This window comes from Pan troglodytes, chromosome 23, assembly GCF_028858775.2.
Source record: "Pan troglodytes isolate AG18354 chromosome 23, NHGRI_mPanTro3-v2.0_pri, whole genome shotgun sequence".
Taxonomy (NCBI): Eukaryota; Metazoa; Chordata; class Mammalia; order Primates; family Hominidae; genus Pan; species Pan troglodytes.
The window spans coordinates 53,072,278-53,087,606 of NC_086016.1; the positions used below are offsets into that span (position 1 = coordinate 53,072,278).

The window sequence follows — 15,329 nt, forward strand, 5'->3', positions numbered from 1 at the left end:
AGGGACACAGGAGAGAGGAGATGAGAAAGTAAGGCTAAAATCCCCTTCTGCCATGTTCATCAACAGCAATCCAGTTAATACTTCAGACTCCTAGCTTTAAACCAAGTAATCGGCTAACCAGTGTGAGCTCAATGGAGCTTTTGGGCTGCTCTCTTCTTTTGTTCAAAACAAGCGATGTAAGAGCAATTTATTTACTCCAATGTATGTGAAGTTTCTTTCTATGTTTTATTTAAATTTTTTAAAGACAATTTGCTTCATTTCTGTTGGGGAAATATTTCTTTCTAACAGTTTCTATAATTCTTAATGTCAATAACTGAAGGAAAATATATTTCCTTTCTTTCCACATATATAATTTTTTTTTTTTTTTGAGACAGAGTCTTGCTCTGTCACCCAGGCTGGAGTGCAATGGCATGATCTCGGCTCACTACAACCTCCACTTCCCGGGTTCAAGTGATTCTCCTGTCTTGGCCTCCAGAGTAGCTGGGATTACAAGCATGTGCCACCACACCCAGATAATTTTTGTATTTTTAGTAGTGACAGGTTTCATCACGTTGGCCAGGCTGGTCTTGAACTCCTGATCTCAGGTGATCCACTGGCCTCAGCCTCCCAAAGTGCTGGGATTACAGGCATGAGCCACTGCACCTGGGCACTTGTATATTTGGAAGCTTAGCTTTTTCCCCTCCATTGTTTTCCCCGTAGTAAATCATACTTTATGTTCACCTTTAAAAAATTGTTTAGCATTTGATTTTTGACATATTTTCTCATTTACTGAAGTTTCATTGATTATGTATATGATATTTTTCCAATTCAGTAGATCTTGATGCCGTATTCTGCTATTTTCTTTGGGTGAATGCAGGAATGGGTAATTGTGTTTCTCAACAAAAACAGTGTTACTTATTAATCTTTTAAGTTTTTAAATAGTGTAACCTCATTTGTCCAAAGAAAACCTGTCATGTTTGCATGATTGAGATTGACTTGATATAGGGAATATGTCATAAAAATGTAGCCATATTGCATATAGTATATATGTGTATTCATGTATTTTGATACCAAAATGAGTGTTTCATGTAAATATATATACAATTATTTATGCTGTGAAATTATATAGATTTGGATTATTAGAATTGATATAAATTTACACTATTTGCTGCACTAAAGTATTTAATATATTTGTGCATATAGACACATGCATATGTATATTCTTACAAAATAAAAGAGGCTTTTCCTTTGAAATTTAAAACCATATTGAAACATTTTACACATACGAAAACATTTGTATTTTACAAATTTGTATTTGTAATATCAAGTTTTTTTCATAAACGATTCTTCCATGTTCATGAAGCACAAGAAAAATATCTTTATATCTTTTTTTATTGCACTTTAGAATGAATCTCTAGGAGGGTATAGCTTGTGCAGGCAGTTTGAATAGCACCAGGAATACTTACCAAATTCTGGAGAATGAGTAAATATGAACTCGTGAGGATTGTCAGTTGGTATTCCACAGCCAGTGTGCTTTTCCCCAAAGGCAGACTCACTCAGGTCTTCTCTCATTATCAAGTTGCCCTTACTTTTAGGTATTATTTTAATATATGGCATAACATAGCCTCCAGACCGGTGGCTTCTCAAAATCAGTTAATAAAAACGGCCTGTGCGTTTTGCTGCAACAGCAGACTCCATGGACCAGAGCATCAGCATTACCTGGGAACTTAGCGGAAATGCAGAACCTCAGGCCCTGGCCCAGCCTTACAGAACCAAAAGCTACATGGAACAAGGTCCCAGGTGATTTGTCTGCATATGAAACTTCGAGAACCACTGTACCAAAGAGGCTTCAGGAAGGAAGACAGCTAGGGGAAGAAACAGATGGCATCCAAAAAAATTGAGAAAAACTAAAGGCAAACAAGTCAGAGTTCTCTCAGGGTAGAAGCAAAAACTCTCTTTACTTTGCTAGTCCTTAAGAGCATCAATATTAATAAAATATTTATAATGTGTATTTGTAATGTATATTAACACAATATTTATAATATAATCCTGTTAGAATCTAATATATTCTCATTAAATGAAATATTCCCCATTCATTTCCCATACATAGCTTTCTTTCTTATTTCACAGAGAGCTGATTAACTTCTGGAGGATTCATAAAATATTTTACTTTTCATGATCCAGAATTTTTCCCAGCTGCACAATGAAATTCTTTCTTGTCTGCTCATATGCTGTAGTGGTTACATATGCAAGAGAAAGCTTTGTCATGATCTCAAAATATTACTTTAACTGATGAACTCTGAGTAAAATTTCTCTAAAACCAAACAATAGATTTTTGATGTTTATTAACATAATCCTGTATTAAATGAGGACAGTTAAGATTAAAATATATCTGCACCCTCATGTTCATTGCAGCATTATTCAAAATATCCAGCCAAAACAACTGAATTCTCTAAGAATGGATCAAACAAGTGGGGTGTGTGTGTGTGTGTGTGTGTGTGTGTGTGTGTGTGTAAAATGTATATGTGTTCACAATGGAATATTATTCAGCAATAATGAAGAAAAAAACTTGCTATTTGTGACAATGATGAGCCTGGAGGGGATTATGCAAAGTGAAATAACCCAGACAGAGAAAGACAAATACAGCACGATCTCACTTATACATGGAATCTAAAAAAGTTGAATTTGTAGAAACAGAGAGTAGAATGGCAGTTGTCCAGGGCTGAGGCCTGGCCGAAATGGGGAGGTGTTGGTCAAAAGATACAAATTTTCACTTACAAGATGAATAAGTTCTGGGAGTCTAGTGTACAGCCTGGTGACTATAGTTAGTAACACTGTATTGTATACTTGAAATTTGCTGAGAGTAGATCTGAAATGTTCTGATCACACACACAAAAGGTAACTATATGATGAAATGATGCTAATTAGCTTTACTGTGGTAATCCTTTCACTACGTATATGTATATCAAAACATTACATTGCGTACCTTAGTTACAATTTTATTTGTCACTTATACATCAATAAAGCTTAAAAAATTAATACATATATATGCAATATGTTTTAAAAATCTCTATCAAAATAATTAAAATACAACATGCCAAACATGTCCAAAGATACACGTTGGATCCCTGAACAGTTTATACATGAAATAGATCTAATTTTCAGACACACGCTACAACATGGATGAACCTTGAAGACGTTAAGTGAAATAAGCCAGAGACAAAAGGACACATATTGTTTGGTCCCAGTTATATGAAGTACCTAAAGTAGGCAAACTCATAGAGACAGATAGTAAAATGGTGGTTGCCGGGGTTTGAGGGGAGGGGAGATGGAAATTATTGCTTAATGGGGTGGAGATTCAGTTTGGGAATGAAAAAGTTCTGGAGATGGATGGTGGTAATGGTTGTACAACAATGGGAATGTACCTAATACCATAGAAGTTTACATTAAAAATTGTTAAAATGTTACATTTCTGTCATGTATATTTTACCACAATAAAATACACATTTGTATTTATATATAAAATTTTCAATAACTCATATAGGAAAAAATATATATATAGAATCTACTTCACTGTGTTCCAAAAAAGTTGGCATGATAGATATATCTTCAAATCAAAATAGTTCAGGAAATTCCATGAAAAAGGGTTTTTTTAAATTATAGGACTTTAAAAACAATTTTAAATGCTAATATGAATTGTGTACCTTCACAGGGGACATTGGTATAATAGTCAAATGAAAGAAATTTAAACCAAGGATCTTGTATGATTCATTAATGTTTAGTGTGATATTGTCTCTAGATGTCTTTCATGTAAAAAAAAATGTTGGGCCGGGTGCGGTGGCTCACGCCTGTAATCCCAGCATTTTGGGAGGCCGAGGTGGGTGGATCACGAGGTCAGGAGATCGAGACCATCCTTGCTAACACAGTGAAACCCCATCTCTACTAAAAATATAAAAAAATTAGCCGGGCGTTGTGGTGGGCGCCTGTAGTCCCAGCTGCTCCGGAGGCTGAGGCAGGAGAATGGCGTGAACCCGGGAGGTGGAGCTTGCAGTGAGCCAAGATTGCACCACTGCACTCCAGCCTGGGCCTCAGAGCGAGACTCTAACTCAAAAAAAAAAAAAAAAAGTGGAATGCTAAAACACTTAATGAAGGGAAAGGAAATACCAATATAAAAATATTTAGTGTAGCAATGATCTGTGTGGGTTTCCAATACATATTAACAAAATATTTATAATGTAATCCTGTTAAAATCTAACATATTCTCATTAAATGAAATATTCCCCATTCATTTCCCATACATAGCTTTTTTTTTTCTTATTTCACAGAGAGCTGATTAACTTCTAGAGGATTCATAAAATATTTTACTTTTCATGATCCAGATTTTTTCTCAGCTGAACAATGAAATTCTTTCTTGTCTGCCCATATGCTGCAGTGGTTAAATATGCAAGAGAAAGCTTTGTCATAATCTTAAAATATTACTTTCACTGATGAACTCTGAGTAAAATTTCTCTAAAACTGTGAACAGCGCCATATCTCATACTGCGGTTAGAGATGGTGAAGCGTATTCTCTAATCACAGAAAGTTAAAATAAAAGCAACTAAGTAATCAAAATAATTGTTTTAATGAAAGTACTTTATTTATAACATGAATAGATTTTTTTAGATTTTGCAAATGTTTACATTTAACACATATAGTATGATAAGACATTTAATAATTGCCAGAATGCATTTGACTCTCCCGGCTTTCTTCAGATATTTATAAGTTCACTTTAAAGTTTTTGAATTACACAGGGGAGATATTAATGGAAGAACTTCAATTTAGTTACCGGAATTTGATTTATATTTTACAGTACAGTGAAGTTCTTGAACTTTTAGCTTTAAAAAATATTCTTTTACGTGTACAGTAACACATTAGTAAAAACAGCCAATCAATTCACCAAGGTTTTTACAGAGGTGGTTGCACCATGTCACCATGTTGCTTTCACACATCTTTACGGTGACAGATTTTGAAAGCTAATTTTCATTTTTCAAAGGATGGTGGTGTTCAGCATTCTGTAAAAAGCACAATGATTGACATTTTTTAACCAATAAAACATCTAGGTAATGAAAGAAATGGTTTGAACTTTTGTCCTAAAGCCAAATTTCAACATTTATACAATCAAAAGTGGCTTTTATCTTGAGAGCTTCTTTCTTTATGTCTTTGCGGTTGAGCGACTAGCTCAATTATGAAGAGTCTGGGTGAGGGTGTGGGATGCATCAGTCATATGGTACTTTCCATTTTCACACTCATCGATCTCATTGCCATTTCACACCATTGCCTTGTTGGGGAAATTAGGATGGTGCCTTCAGCAGCTATCTGAATGAAGAACATTGCTGTTTGCATGGACTTGTATAGCAATGCATAATTTGCTGCCCTAACAGTGCAATATTGAGTTTATTACCCAAACAGGGACTGAGAGAGGGAAAAGAAGAGATGAAGTATTAATTATTATACTAGGACAACAGGCATGCATTGAGGCAACCCTGGGCCAGGCAAGACATGTGGTCACTCTACCCATGGAAGATTTTGTATTCCAGGGAAGTGTGTTCTAGGAATTGGAGGTAACCTTGTAGAGAGGTGGAAGGATTCCTTCGTCAAATCCACAGCCAAGAATTTGGAACTTTGAAGCACATTTCAGAGGCCAAATATGTACTTTGAGTCTTAAATATTTCTATACTCCACCAACTGACAGAACATTTTGGAGGTGGCATAGAAGGTGGCAGAGCTCACAGAGGACCGAGGGATTAGGCCAGAGGGTTCTGTAAATGCCCAGGGAGAAAGTCACGGCTAGGTTGTAAGTGCTCAAGATTGTGTCAGAAAACAGAAGGCACTCTCCCCTGTGGAGTAATGTTTTATCAAGAGCCATATCCTATAAATGATGTAGACACACCTGAGAAAAGAAAAACATAGCCAAGAGCAATAGATTTGCAGCTAGGTGTATGGGCAAACTGCACTTCCTTGTCATATCAGTGCACCATTAGGCGATGTGCAACATGTTTTTATTATTATGCTGTAGTCAACTTTCTTGTTTTTTATTTGTAGGGAAATCCATTTAGAGGGAAAAATAATATTCATTTGTAATGAAAGAAATGCTGTACCAAAATCTATGGATGCTCAAGTCCCTGGAGAACTTGAGCCCCGGGGAAAAGTCAGCTCTTGTATCTGCAGGTTGCACATCCTGCTAATACTATATTTTTGAACCACTATTGGTTGAATCTGCAACAAGGAACCCACAGATATGGAAGACCCAGTGTCTATTCTATGACTGTCTAACAAGCATGGCTTTCAGATCTAAAGGTTCAGTTTGCATGTAGAGAAATCGGAAGTGGCATTGTCATTTGCATACCGCACTTCAATGTTTTAAGAGTTGACATGTCAGTGATAAAATATGTGGTCATAAAATCAGGTGTCCCTATTACAGAGACTTGAAGATGCTTTGATTATTAAGATATAGTGAGCTTATTTGATATGCTGGTTAAATTGACCGTATTAAAATTTACAAGTTGAACACAATGGTCAGAAGCAAACCCATGGTGATGGAGTCTTTTTAATTATGAAACAGAGTTCCTGGTTTAAGGAGGCTTCGGAGTATGAGCTTTTGGTGTCAGACAGGTTCAAAGTCTAGATGTTCCATTTACTAAAATGTACCACAAGCAAGTTGCTTCATGTTCTGAGTTCCAATTTTCTCTTTTAGGAAATGGTATTTACTATGTAGAGTGTAAGAATTAAGGTTAATATATGTAAAATGCCTGCTACATACTTGGAACTCAGTGGTAGTTTGGCTGTTTTTATTGTTATTAAAGATGATAGCATGAAGATCGTAGGAATCCTGTCAAAACTATGGGTGTTTTCTGACAACTTAATTCTCCTTTTCTTCCCCACTGTTTGAAAACTGCCTCAGCATAAAGAGGAATATTTAGGAATAAGCTTTTAAATTGATTGTATTAATTTATTCCCAAAAGTACTAAGATAGTCTGATACTATGATTCTTATTTTAGGAAAATGAAATTTAAGCACATAAAAATGAATTTCTCGAAAGCACAAATCAAGCTCTTAGACTTTCTAGTTGAATGCCCAGTCTTATGAAACCATCTATTTTTCTCTCATAAATTTGGTGTCAAAGCTGTGAAAGGTGCCTATAAAGTATGCTCCAAACCCCGACTTTCTCTAGAACCAGTTCTTTTATGATAAATGGAGGAAATTAAGTGCTTGGCAACTTTTGAGTTATGTATTAAGAGAAGACAGGCTTAGGCTGGGCACAGTGGCTCATGCCTGTAAACCCAGCACTTTGGCAGGCCAAAATGAGCAGATCATTTGAGGTCAGGAGTTCGAGACCAGCCTGGCCAACATAGTGAAACACTGTCTCTCCTAAAAATAAAAAAATATCCGAGCATCGTTGCATGTGCCTGTAATCCCAGCTATTTGGGAGGCTGAGGCAGGAGAATTGCTTGAAACCAGGAGGTGGAGATTGCATTCAGACATTGAACTGAGAGTGCGCCACTGCACTCCAGCCTGGGCGACAGAGCGAGACTCTGCCTTAAAAAAAAAAAAAAAAAAAAAAGACAAAAGATAACACCAGCTCAGTTCCGAATATCTAATTTACCTGCAATTCCAAAATGGCTAGGTATTTTTTTTTTTTGAGAAAGTGTTAGGATAGAATAATAAAATGCATACTGAGATGCTGGCCTCAAGTTATTTGTGTGTCCAGAATTAATTTAAACTTCCCCCTTCCCAGTGGATTTTTTTCATTTAAACTACCATCTCAGCAGGTTTATACTGGGCAAGCAAATTAGTTACTCCCTGAAAAGCTTTGGAGTTCCACCTTGCATCATTAAATAAAATGGAGATGGCCAACCAGAATGAAATGTACCAGACTTACAGATGGAAGCATGTGGAAGGGTCATGCCTCACACAGCACCTGAGATATTGTGTGTGACTAGATAAAGGAAAGCTATTCCGATCATTAGAGAATATTCACTACCAAGCAGAATAATTTTGCAGGCCTCCTAAGATGATTAGCTAGCGTAGAGCAGTGTTTGCCTGCATGCTCTTCATTTCTCCTCACCTGTTTTCTCTTCTACGTGTAACAGCAAAGCATCTCACCTGTGACTTTGAGTCGGGTTTCTGCGGTTGGGAGCCATTTCTCACAGAAGATTCCCACTGGAAGCTGATGAAAGGATTGAATAATGGAGAGCACCACTTTCCTGCAGCTGATCACACAGCAAACATAAATCATGGTAGGACATTTTCCTCTTTAAAAAAAATAGTTTTCTTTCTTGCATGTTGTGGAATGATGATACTGTGTATTTTCATTTCTATTCTGTAGACTGTATACATGGAACTCTGGTTTGTCTTGCTTTAAAACCTCCTGACCAAGTTAATAATTGGCGGGTAATTGAGTTCCCTGAAAGGAGCATTGTTTTAATCACCAACATGTTTGTTGTTGCAATTTTTATAAGTTGGGTTAAAGGCATAAAGAGGTGGAAAAGTTTTCTGATCATTTTCTCAAGTTGCCCAGAATCAAGTACAGTAGGCTTGCCTTCTTTTTAGAGCAATCCAATTTTTTCAAAACAGGAAGAAAAATAGTCTAATCTTGTTTCTGGGAACTGAGAACAGAGATTTAGCACTATCTGTGAAATAAATTTACAAATACTTGAATGAAATTTAATCAGTCTTCGGGCTTCTTTATAATAAACAGTCTTATTCTTCCACATATATATTTTTAACCATCATTCCAGTGTTTACATATCATCTTAAAATAGAGGAACCATAACTACCTGTGGTATTCCAATAAGTGTCTGTGAAACTCCAATAAAACAGAAAGGGTTTGTTCTCTTTTTTCTTTTGTTTTGTTCACATTTATCATCAGATGTCATCCCCCATATACGTTAGCATCGTGTTAACTTTACTTTTTAAATGTATGTGTTTTAAGTAAAGAGTGTCTCGCCATGTTGCCCAGGTAGATCTCAAACTCCTGGCCTCAAGCAATCCTCTCACCTCAGCCTCCCAAAAGTGCTGGGATTACAAGAGGGAGCCACCACACCTGGCAAACCTTACAATAGCACAACTGTACTTGTACTGTAGATCATCTTTCAACCTCATTGAACATTATCCTATTTGTTTCTTCTTTCAGACTTCCAAAGAATTATACCAAAAATAAGTGTTGATCATATTTTTAATTACAGCCATTGGAAATTGCGGTTGGTGGTAGTGGGTAAGGGTGCTAGGGGTTGGGGTGGGAAAATTCAACCATCCATCTGTTGGCTACAGCCATAAACCTAGTTAATTGTTTAACAGTGTGGTAAGTTCTTAATTTTTGCTTTTGTGCCATGACTCATTTCTTTAACATTTTGTAGCAGACAAAGTTAAGTTTAAAGTTTAAAATAGAAAGGGGACTATAAATCATTGGAACTATGTATTAACAACACATTTTCTCTAAACTCATATAATATTTTACTTCTTTTTCTCTGTTCAAGCCAATTATTAAATACATAGCATAGACGATACCTGGATGCACAAAGATGGATGCCACGATCCCTGCCTTTGAGGTGGTCTCAGTCTGGTAGCTTAAGTAGATAAGCAAGGAATTGCAATCGGTTATGAAGGATGCTTTAAGAGGGATGGAAGGTGATTCAGATGGATTCGAGATGCCTTGTTGAAGGAGATGACTCCTGAACTGAGCACTGAAGGGAAATGAAAAGTAGTCAGGAAGCCAGAAGTAAGGAATTACTGAGAGAAGACGGAACCAAAGAGAGGTGGGAGGGATCATGTCCTAATTGGAGGGAAGAATCCCCAAAGAGGGCAGAAAGATGGGAGTGGTTAGGGATGAAAGACGTGTGTGATTGGACAGGGAGAAGAGAACTGATGAAACAGGAGAGGAAGGAAGGGGACTCTAGAGAGTGCTGAGGAATTGGAAATGTGTCTGCAGGATGATGGTGACCCAGGTAGTCATGTTAAAGCATGTGACCAATCAAATTTGCTCTAAAGGGCTGTTCTGTCTGAGATGAGGAGAATGGAGAGGGTGAAAGGCTGGAGTCAAAAAAACATGGATGTGCTGAAGAAATATCAGTGAGAGATGATGAAGTCCTAAGCCAAGGCAGTGATTCTCAAAGGGAAGCTGTGCGGGCAGTGTGTCATGGTGGTCTGATGTGAGCATACCATAACCAGTTAGGGAAGAGCACGGGCTGCCCAGTGTTCCGACACGATGTTGACACTGCACCCATGTCTAAATATTAGGGTGCTTCAGTTTTATTAGATAGAAAATAGAGAAAAGAAAAGTAGCTTCCCTGTGGAGTTGTCATGAGGATTAAATGAAATAACACCTGTGAAGGTTTTTCCATGTAGTAAGAGCTCCATAAACATTATTAGATATTTGTTGTCCATTCTAATAAGAAGACTAGGAAAAACACCAGATAAGACAATTAGAAAATATGTTTGTAATTCACCTTTAGTCTTTTGCCATCTTATAATTACTACATAACTATGATTTGCATTAAAAAGATTCTAATAGAGCCCCTGTGTTAGATGTTGAAAGACCCATTCTTTTCCGGTGAGTTAAAGAATAGTGAAAGATAACAATATGACTGATAAAACTAGGGGCAGCTGGTCTCACCCAGAGTGTGAGGGACAAAAACGCAGTCTTTCTCATTTTAGAAAGGGCCAACTAAAAAAAAAAAAAAAAAATATATATATATATATATCTGGATCACGGAGTCAACATCTCTTTACCTATGATTACCATGATCAAACCTTAAAGAGAATCAGTAGTGGTTTTAAATTGCAAGTGAGGAGGAGAATTAAAAAAAATGAAAAAGGACCAGGAAGGGAAAGGAAAGTGAAATGGAAATTTCTGGTAGAGTCAGAGGCAGCCTAATAGTTCCGATATCTAAGAAAGTGGAGTTCTAGTTCATTTTGTTCTTACAGCCTTAAACATATAGATTGCAGCTTTTAAATCTATCTATCTGTCTATCTATCTATCTATCTATCTATCTATCTATCTATCTATCTATCTAACTAGCTGAGACAGAGTCTCACTTAGTTGCTCAGGCTGGAGTGCAGTGGTGTGATCCATGCTCACTGCAAACTCCACCTCCCAGGTTCAAGCAATTCTCCTGCCTTTTCCTCCCAAGTAGCTGGGACTACAGGTGCACACCACCACGCCCAGCTGGTTTTTTGTTTTTGTATTTTTAGTAGAGCCAGAGGTTTCACCGTGTTGACCAGGCTGGATATGTTGATATTATGTAGTTTTTGTGTGTATGTGTGTAATTAAGCCTCGAATTTCCTTCCTGCCTTTTTTGCTTCGTTTCTACCTTCCTATTCCTACTCTGTTAAATTTCCATCGAAATAGGCAACTCATGTTAATTATGTTCCACTTTTATCTATGTTCATATAGTCACACACAGATATATATATAGTAGATACATACATATTCAAAATTATATGTGTTTCTGTGATTGTTTGTTTTTTAAGAAATATATTATCTTGTAACTATTGTCCCTATCTTCTTACTAAACATAGCTTATGGCAGTTGCTCCAAGTCATCAAATACTATCTATTTTTTTTCATTTTTTATGATAAAGTATTGGTTAAATGTAAAATTCAACCATTTTAGTGTACAGTTCACTGAGTTCTGACATACATACACAATTGTGTAACCATCACAAAAATGAAGATATAAAACAATTCTATTCCTGCCCAACACTTTGTTCTGTGCCATTATGTACTCAATAATTCTCCCACCTCCCACCACTGACACCAATGATCTGATTTCTAGCCCTAGTGTATGCCTGTTCCAGAATGTCTTGAAAATGGAATCATATCATATGTAGCATTTTGATTCTGCCTTCTTTCAATTAGCATAAAGGACTTGAGACTCATCCATGTCGCTGGCTTCAGCCACAATTCCTTCCTTTTTCACTGCTGAATAGTTGGGTCCATTGTGTGGATGAGCCACACTTCATTTATCCACTAACCAGCTGAAGGACACTTAGATTGTTTCCAAATATTGTCAAATATGAGTAAAAACACCATTAAATTTGCATACGTGTTTTTGTCTGGACATAAGTGTTTATTTGGTTTGAGTTCTCTATCCAATGCCTATGTCTGTTTTTGTTTTTGTTTTTGTTTTTGTTTGCACTCTGGTTGGTGAGAGAACTCTACCATTCCTGACTTTCTGTGACCTTCAGGAAATGTTCCAGCTATTCATTTCAGGTGTTTTTACCCCCAGACTCAGGTAGTTTTCTCCAATCCATGCACACGATCGGTCCTTACATGGCAATTTAGGGGGGACTGTCTGCAGATCTCGGGAGCTTGCTGTCTTTTCAAAGCTCCAGTACCTGAAAGGGGCAGCTGGCACTCTGTCTTATGAATTCTACCCATGTGGGTCTCCCCAAAGCACCGACTCTGTCTGTTTCAACTTGAGGAGACTACCACACTCCTGTGTTTCCCCTCTGCACAGGCACCTGAAAACTCTGTCTAGGCAGTAAGCTGTGGGAATTACAGGACTTAACTCATTTGTTTCCCCTCTCTCAGAGATCACTATCCTGTGATCTATCACTATCTTACATTCCCATTGTCCTATATTTGACAGTCCATGCTAAATATGCTTTTTTTCTAATATTTTTCTTTTGCTCGTTTAACACAGAAGATAAAATCCAGTCTGTGATACTGGATTCATGTTTGTTAATTTAGCTAAATTTATTTGATTTGGATATACCATAATGTATCTAGCTATTCCCCTATCCAGTGACATCAATATCATGACGATGTTTCAAATTTATTCTTGTACACATTTCCTCCTGTAGGATACTTTCGATTTTATGCAATAGATAATAACTAGGAGTGAGACTTCTATATTTTTTAAGCAAGATATGTATTTATATTTTCAATAAACATTTATAGATTCATTAACCCTAAAACTTTAGTACTTCAATTTTTAGTGACAAAATGGGACTACTTTTCCCTATTTTCCTACCAGCAAGAGGCATTATAATTCTCTATAAAAATTTCCAATTAATGGGTGTACAATGATTTCTCATATGTCATATTTATTTGCATTTCACTGAAAAATATTTTTTTCAAATGTTTCCAATGTCTCAATTTATTTGGGTTCTTTAATTTTACTAAGTAATATTTTACAGCTTTCGGGGTAGAGATTTTGAAAATCTTTTGCTAGTATTTTCCTAGGTTTTTGTGTTACTTTTAAAGAACTTCTGATTTTGATTATTGCTGACATATAGAAATGCATTTTTATAGAAAATATTGACCTTGTATCCAGTGGCCTTGCTAATTTTATTTATCATAGCTAGGAACTTATACATATATATTTTATTTTCTAGGATCACAATTATTTTGTCTGCAAATAATGGCAATTTTACTTCCTTTTTTCTAAATATTAACAGTTCTATCTTCCTTTTGTTGTTTTATGTACTGGACAGAATTTCTAGAATGTGTTGAATAGAACTGGTGGTAGCTGCTAGACTTGTCTTATTTCTCTCTCAGAGGAAAAGCTGTCAATAGTTGAACCTTAAGTGCCATGCTTACTGAAAAATTGTATTCTTTATCAGATAAAAATGTTCCCTTCTATTCAAGAGTGTGCTTTTTAAAAAAATTAAGAAATTGAATGTATGTTAAAAGTTTTCAGTATTTTTCAGCATCTATTATGATATGATTGTCAGATTATCTTTTTTGTCTATAAGGTAAATTGATTTTTTAAATATTAAACCCCTCTTGCACTCCCGAACCAAACCTAGCTGGAGTAATTTTATTTATTATTCATTTCTTTATTCTATATGGTAATGCTTGTTTATAACTTTTGCATTTGTGAAAGTTATAGAGACTGGCCTCTAACGTTCTTAAGACATGTAAGGTGTTACTTCTAGGCCAGTGCATTAACAAGGTACCTGTTTTGCAGAAGGTGAGGTCGAGCCAGATGTGAACACTTTAACCCAGGGAGACTATTCACTCTGTCCTTTAATTTTTATATTGTGCTGGTCACATAGCCACTCTGGGGTATGTGGGTGTGTAAGAGTTTTACAATAAACAATTCTGATTACGAGAAGTAAACTCCTTGCCATGACCAGGAATAAAACTGGTAAATTCCACATTTCTCTAACTTGGCTCATTGTTTAGAGCAGGCTGATAGAATGATAAATCAAGGGACGTGTTCCTAGAAGTCCCTGGGCCTGTGGTCAGAGTTTAGACTCTCTATACCCCTTACCTGCACATGTTAATTTTAATGCAATATTGTCAACTTTCTAAATATTTGGTTAAAATTATCATAGGATAGCATTTAGCTTCCAAATCAATGGTCAGTAACTTCATGTTTTAGTTCTATTATCTTTCATCTAGAAACATGTTATCTCTTTTCATCTAACCAGAGAGTTTGCAGTCTTTCACAAAGTTTATAATGTTCTTCATATAAATCGTGTCCCTTTTCTGTTAAATTTCTTCCTACATTAAAAAAATTAATTTTGCTATCAGGAGTTGGACATTTCTTGCTGTTTATGTATCTGGAAACTTACTGCTAAGATAAGATAAGTAATTGTGTAATATATCTGTTTCCATTTAGCTTACCAAATTTTCTAAATGATACTATAATTATAAAAAATGGAATACTTTAGCTTTCTATTTTTACAATTATATTATTGATAAAACATGGGAAATTTACTTCTCTTTTTCTATAATGTCTACTAGATATTTTATTTCCTTGACTTCTACACTCACCAGACCTTTAAGATAATATTAGTCTAAGATTATAAATATTGCCTAATATTATCTCTAATTGATAGTTGTGACAGAAATATGTCATTTCCCATTTTAATTAATATTGTTTTATCATTTGCCATTTAGAATGCTATTTATTTTGAGGTTGTTCACTAGTCTTTATTTAATTATTTCCTTTTATTTTATTAAGATTTGTGACTTGAAATTGTTCACTGGTTTTTCATAGTCTTTTCAACATTTAGATAGGATTCTATGACTTGACACTTTCATTTGTTGTTGTAACTGAATATGGAGACCGAGCTCCTAAATTAAACCAAACCTACATTCTTGGAAGGCTCAGATTAATCAAGACACACTATTTTTGGATAACAATTTCAAATTTATTCGACATCATTTTAATTAGAATATTTGTTCCTATGCTCACAAGTGAGATTGCTCTCTAGAGTTTTAAATTTTGTCCTATTTTCATCAATTTTATTAAAAATTAAAGATATTCTGGCAACCTAATATGAATCAGGGAGCTCTCCATATTTTTCTAAGATCTGAGGTTTCTCGAATAATGTTGCAAATATTTGTTTTTTAAAAAT

General features: G+C 35.7%; 1 protein-coding gene across 4 annotated transcripts in view; it reads left to right on the top strand.

The window, feature by feature from the left end:
- LOC129138555 (MAM and LDL-receptor class A domain-containing protein 1-like) overlaps positions 1–15,329 on the top strand; it is a 51,389-nt gene that overhangs the window by 14,853 nt on the left and 21,207 nt on the right. For 2 of the 4 annotated variants that reach the window (XR_010155940.1, XM_063807680.1), the window contains one exon: positions 8,109–8,255. Coding sequence is in view for 2 of the 4 variants with exons in the window: in XM_063807680.1 (XP_063663750.1) it covers positions 8,189–8,255 (67 nt within the window). In the remaining 2 variants the exon portion in view is untranslated. Of the gene's footprint in view, positions 1–7,688; positions 8,672–15,329 lie in introns of those variants that run through there. The other 2 variants (XR_010155939.1, XM_054676146.2) reach the window with 2 other exon arrangements.